The sequence below is a fragment of the Phaseolus vulgaris genome, chromosome 9, assembly GCF_051622355.1.
Source record: "Phaseolus vulgaris cultivar YP4 chromosome 9, ASM5162235v1, whole genome shotgun sequence".
NCBI lineage: Eukaryota > Viridiplantae > Streptophyta > Magnoliopsida > Fabales > Fabaceae > Phaseolus > Phaseolus vulgaris.
In genome coordinates this window covers 15,805,517-15,811,300 of record NC_143506.1, presented here as the reverse complement: position 1 = coordinate 15,811,300, position 5,784 = coordinate 15,805,517, and the positions used below count along the sequence as shown (strand labels likewise).

At 40.8% G+C, this 5,784-nt stretch overlaps 1 protein-coding gene across 1 annotated transcript; it reads right to left on the bottom strand.

Moving 5' to 3' along the window:
* Positions 1–210: 210 nt before the first annotated feature.
* Positions 211–5,572, bottom strand: LOC137822240 (uncharacterized). The gene is made up of 4 exons (XM_090295660.1): positions 4,435–5,572; positions 1,860–4,392; positions 1,342–1,444; positions 211–1,206 (listed from the first exon to the last, which is right to left on the bottom strand). Exons 1-4 carry the CDS (start codon positions 5,564–5,566, stop codon positions 211–213), a joined length of 4,764 nt encoding a protein of 1,587 aa, XP_090151786.1. The 5' UTR covers positions 5,567–5,572.
* Positions 5,573–5,784: the final 212 nt, after the last annotated feature.

Here is a 5,784-nt window from a genome sequence, read left to right as displayed (position 1 = left end):
GTCTTCCCTAGATCACTTTTCAAAATAATTTTTTCTTTAGATAAAAAAAATAAAAATAAATAATGAATAAAATAAAATAAAAATAAAAATAAAACAGTAAAACAAATCCTAACTACAATTCTCCCCCCACACTTAAATCATACATTGTCCTCAATGTAAAAACAATTAATATATGTGTATGATAAAAGTAAGGGAAGAAATACTCCCTCCTCAAGCTTGAGGGTAATTCGGGTGCTGCAAGGTAATCTCTTCCACCGTCTCGTCTTGAGGAATCTCATGAAAGAGCTTTAGACGGTGTCCATTCACCTTAAATGTATTGGTAGATGTCAGACTCTGCAATTCTACAACACCATGAGGGTGGACATGGGTGACCAAAAATGGTCCAATCCATTTTGAACGCAACTTTCCAGGCATGAGTTTTAATCTGGAGTTGAACATTAACACACGCTGGCCGACAACAAACTCCTTTCCAGTGATGAAGTGGTCATGTAGATGCTTGGTCCTTTCCTTGTAGAATTTGGAGTTCTCATATGCCTCCAAACGGATCTCGTCCAACTCTTGCAGCTGAAGTTTTCTCTGTTCTCCTGCCTTGTCATAATCCATGTTGCATGTCCTTATTGCCCAGTAAGCTCTGTGCTCGATCTCCACAGGTAGATGGCAAGCTTTTCCAAAGACAACCCTAAAGGGAGACATCCCAATAGGTGCTTTATAGGCTGTACGATGGGCCCAAAGAGCATCGTCTAAACGTTTACTCCAGTCCTTCCTTGTTGGCTTAACCATCTTCTCCAAAATGCGTTTTATTTCTCTATTAGAGACCTCAGCTTGACCATTTGTTTGTGGATGATATGGTGTGGACGCTCTATGGATCACCCCATATTTCCGAAATAGGACATCGAGTATCCTGTTGCAAAAATGTGTGCCTTGGTCACTGATGATGGCTTTAGGAATCCCAAATCTGCAGAAGATGTTAGATCGAATAAAAGCTGCAACAACATGGGAATCATTAGTTCTTGTGGCTATTGCCTCCACCCATTTGGAGACATAGTCCACAGCAAGAAGGATATAAGTGAATCCAAAAGAAATAGGGAAGGGACCCATGAAATCAATACCCCACACATCAAAGACTTCACAAAATAGCATGGGTTGCTGGGGCATCTGTTGTCTTTGGGAGATGGCAGTGCTTGCTCTTTGACACTTCTCGCATGTGGATGAGACGGTCCATGCATCTTTAAAAATGGTTGGCCAAAAGAACCCACAATCCAGTACCTTTCTTGCAGTACGTTGTGCAGCCAAGTGTCCTCCAACAGATGAAGCATGACAAAAATTTAGCACAGATGGGATCTCTTGGTCAGGAATGCATCTGCGTATGATCTGATCACTGCAGAAACGCCATAAGTATGGGTCATCCCAGACATAGTATTTGGCATCGCTCTTGAGTTTGTGCCTTAGTTGCCAATAGTGGAAAAACAGAAGCAACAAGGTAGTTCACTATGTCAGCGTACCAAGGTATAAGTTCAGATGTGCTAGATAATTTAGAATATGCATTAGATGCTCTGGTTGGACCGTTTACTGATTCCGTTATAAGAAGATGCTCATCTGGGAAATCATCATGGATGGGCTCTGCATCTTGTTCCTTCTCAATTCGACTAAGGTGATCTGCAACATGATTACATGCCCCACTCCTATCTTTAATCTCCAAGTCAAATTCTTGGAGCAGCAACATCCACCTAATCAACCTTGGTTTTGAGTCAGTCTTCTTTAAGAGATATTTCAGGGCAGCATGATCAGTAAAAACAACCACCTTGGATCCTAGGAGATACGATCTGAACTTATCTAAGGAAAAGACAATAGCCAACAACTCCTTTTCCGTGGTGGTGTAGTTAGACTGAGCAGCGTCTAACGTTCTAGAGGCATAATAGATCACATGTGACAAACCATCTACTCTTTGTGCAAGGACAGCTCCAAGTGCATAATTTGAGGCATCACACATGATCTCAAAAGGGAGTGTCCAATCAGGGGTTTTTATAATTGGAGGTGTCACAAGTGCTGCTTTAAGGGCATCAAATGCCTCTATGCATCTTTCTCCAAAATCAAACAATACATCCTTTTGTAGCAAGTTAGATAAAGGTAATGCTATTTTGCTAAAATTCTTGATGAACCGTCTATAGAATCCTGCATGACCAAGAAAAGACCTAACCTCCCTCACAGAAGAGGGATAAGGTAGTTGTGAGATAACATTCAGTTTAGCAGGATCTACTTGAATACCTTTCTCAGAGATAATGTGACCCAACACTGTACCCTGTGTAACCATAAAATGACATTTCTCATAACTTAATACTAAGTCATTCTCAATGCATTTGTCAAGTACTTTGACCAGGTTAGCCAAACAATCATCAAAAGAAGAACCATACAGGCTAAAATCATCCATAAAAATCTCTATGCAATGCTCAATTAAATCAGAAAATATGCTCATCATGCATCGTTGAAACGTTCCCAGAGCATTACATAGGCCAAATGGCATCCTTCTATATGCAAAGGTTCCAAATGGGCAAGTAAAAGTGGTCTTATGTTGGTCCTCTGGTGCTATACATATCTGAAAATATCCAGAGAAACCATCCAAGAAACAATAATGTGTTTTACCTGCTAGACGTTCCAACATTTGATCAATGAAAGGAAGGGGAAAGTGGTCCTTCCGAGTGGCTTGATTCAAGCGTCTGTAGTCAATACAAACTCTCCAGCTGTTCTGCACTCTAGTAGGAATAAGTTCATTATGCTCGTTCTTTATCACTGTTATCCCAGATTTCTTGGGAACAACCTGAATCGGACTCACCCATGTGCTGTCAGAGATAGGGTATATGATACCAGCTTGTAACAGCTTAGTGACCTCCTTCTTCACCACATCAAGAATCTGGGGATTAAGCCTGCGTTGAGGTTGTCTCATAGGTTTTGTCTCTTCTTCTAGTAGAATTCTATGCATACAAATAGAAGGGCTGATACCTGGAATGTCTGCCAACGTCCAACCAATGGCTTTTTTGTGCTCTCTAATCACCTGCAACAGTTTCTGCTCTTGTTCATCAGTTAGAGAAGTAGAAATAATCACTGGAAGTTGCTCCCCTTTTTCCAAATAGGCATACTTAAGATGATCCGGAAGTGGCTTCAGTTCAAGTGATGGCGGTTGGATGATGGACGGTACTGGTCTAGTGCTGAGAGAAACTTTCACAACCTGCAATTCATCATGGTTGATATCATCTGATGTTGCTAAGTGTGAATCAACAACATCTACATCAGTTACAAAACCTAGAAAATCAAACACATTATCATCCACAATATCATCTAAAATCTCAAGATGATACACAGAGTGATCTTCAATTGGGTGTTTCATAGCGTCTAGGATATTGAACTGGACTAAATTGTCTCCAAACTCCATAGTCAGTGTGCCTGCATGAACATCAATCTTGGTGCGGGCTGTCTTCAAGAAAGGTCTGCCCAAGATGATGGTTGTTGAACCAAAATTTGAATCTTCTCCACCCATGTCCAAAATGTAGAAATCTGCAGGAAAAACAAGTTTATTTACTTGAATAAGGACGTCTTCAATAAGCCCTGTAGGTTGGACTGTGCTTCTATTAGCGAGCTGAATGACTATGCCTGTGGGTTTAAGAGGACCAATAGACAAAGAAGTAAACACAGATAAAGGCATAACATTTATAGATGCTCCCAAGTCAAGCATCGCATTTTCAAATAGGTTATTGCCTATTACGCAAGGAATGGTGAAAGTGCCTGGGTCTTTGCATTTTTCAGGAATTGTTACCGCAGGCTTTTCAATTAGAGCAGAAACATTCCTTCCCATGTTTACCTTTTCGTTCCCTTTAAGACGCCTTTTATGTGTGCTTAGATCCTTCAAAAACTTTGCATATTTAGGAATCTGTTTAATAGCGTCTAGCAGAGGAATGTTCACCTCAACCTTTCTGAATGTCTCGAGAATCTCCTTGTCAGTTTTTTCCATTTTTCTGCTCGTCTGAACAACTCTTTGTGGAAAAGGAAGAGGAATAGATGGTCTATCGAGACTAACATTTTCTCCTTGTATATCAACTTCATGAGACGGTCTAGGAGGAGCATCCATGTCATTATTCCTTGTGTTGACCCTTCTTTGATCATCATTTTCTGGAGTAGTAGTAATGTTGGAGGTGTTAGACGATCTCAGTTGATCGTCTACTTTGGTGGATTTTTGCACAGGTGCTTGCAACTGTGTACCACTTCTCAGAGTGATGGCACTAACATTATGTGGATTGATGGCTATCTGGGAGGGAAGCTTATCAGACCCTTTGGAATTCATCTCATTCATAAGAGTGGCTAACTGACCAATCTGATTTTCCAAGTTATGAATGCTTACCTCTGTTCTCTGTACTCTTTCATCTGTTCTTTGTACTATTTCACTTGTTCTCTGTTGGAATTGCGTATTAACTTCAGCCATGTGCTTTATTACATCCTCTAGAGAAGATCCACCTTTTTCTGATACAAAAGTTGGTGGTGGGGATGGTTGTTGTTGCTGTGAGTTACCCCATCTAAGATTCGGATGATTCCTCCAACCTGGATTATACTTATTGGTGGACAAATCATGGTTGAATGGTTGCTGAGGTGGGTTAGATAGTCTACTATTGAAGGGAAAACTAGTAGACTGTCTACCACTATTATAGATGTTTGCAGCATAAGCTTGAGGACATTCAACATTGTTTCCTCCTTCAACTTCTTGAAGAGTGGGGCAAGCATCAGTGGCATGGTTAGCGGTGCAAATTCCACATACCCTTGCAACCATCTGAGGCATAGTTAGTTGCTTCATCATGGATGTGAGATCGTCTAGTTGTGCCTTCATCTGAGCATGATCAGCTGCATAATTGGTTGTCATCTCATGAACTCCACGAACAGGTGCTGCAGAGTTGCTACGTGTTTGGAATTGTTGATTGTTAGAAGCCATGATCTCAATCAATTGTCTTGCAGCGGCTGGCGTCTTGTCAACTAGAGCTCCTCCACTGGCAGCATCTATCATTTGTCTATCAATAGCTATCAGACCCTCGTAAAAATATTGTATTAGAAGTTGTTCATGAATTTGATGGTATGGACAACTTGTACATAGCCTCTTAAATCTCTCCCAGTATTCATAGAGACTTTCTCTATCTTGTTGCCTGATCCCGCATATTTCCTTCCTTATTGATGTGACTCTGGATGCTGGAAAGAATTTTTCAAGGAACACTCTTTTCAACCCTTCCCAATTAGTCACTGATCCTGCCGGCAAATAATATAGCCAATCTTTAGCTGCATCTTGGAGTGAAAAAGGGAATGCTTTAAGCTTGATGTGCTCCTCTGTGACCTCAGCTGGCCTCATGGTGGTGCACACTGTGTGAAACTCCTTAAGATGTTTATGCGGGTCTTCACCTGCAAGGCCATGAAATTTAGGCAGCAAGTGTATCAAACCAGATTTAAGCTCACATTGCTCATCTGGATATTGGATACACATAGTTTGGAAGGAAACATCTGGAGCAGCAAGTTCTCTGAGGGTCCGTTCGTCCATAATTCCAGAGTTAGGACTTCCGACAGTAGTTGGTGATGAACTAGAAGACGAGGTTGTATTAGACATGTATTTCAATTGAATATTCTATTAGACCTCTTAGAGCAAAATCTTTTTTTTTTTAAAAAAAAAAGGAAACAACCCAAGTCAACTCCCAAGAAAGAGAGGTGAGTCACAAATGGACAAACTTAAATACCAAGTCTTTCCTAGCCAGAGTCTTC

What these genes read in the sequence shown, in the direction of transcription:
- LOC137822240 (XM_090295660.1), bottom strand. Translation starts at nt 5,566, where the DNA reads ATGGACGAACGGACCCTCAGAGAACTTGCTGCTCCAGATGTTTCCTTC. An exon ending in GCAATTCCAACAGAGAACAA is followed by an intron (nt 4,393 to 4,434) that starts GTGAAATAGTAC and finishes TACAGAGAACAG; the next exon opens with AGGTAAGCATTCATAACTTG. An exon ending in GATGCATTCCTGACCAAGAG is followed by an intron (nt 1,207 to 1,341) that starts ATCCCATCTGTG and finishes ACCGTCTCATCC; the next exon opens with ACATGCGAGAAGTGTCAAAG.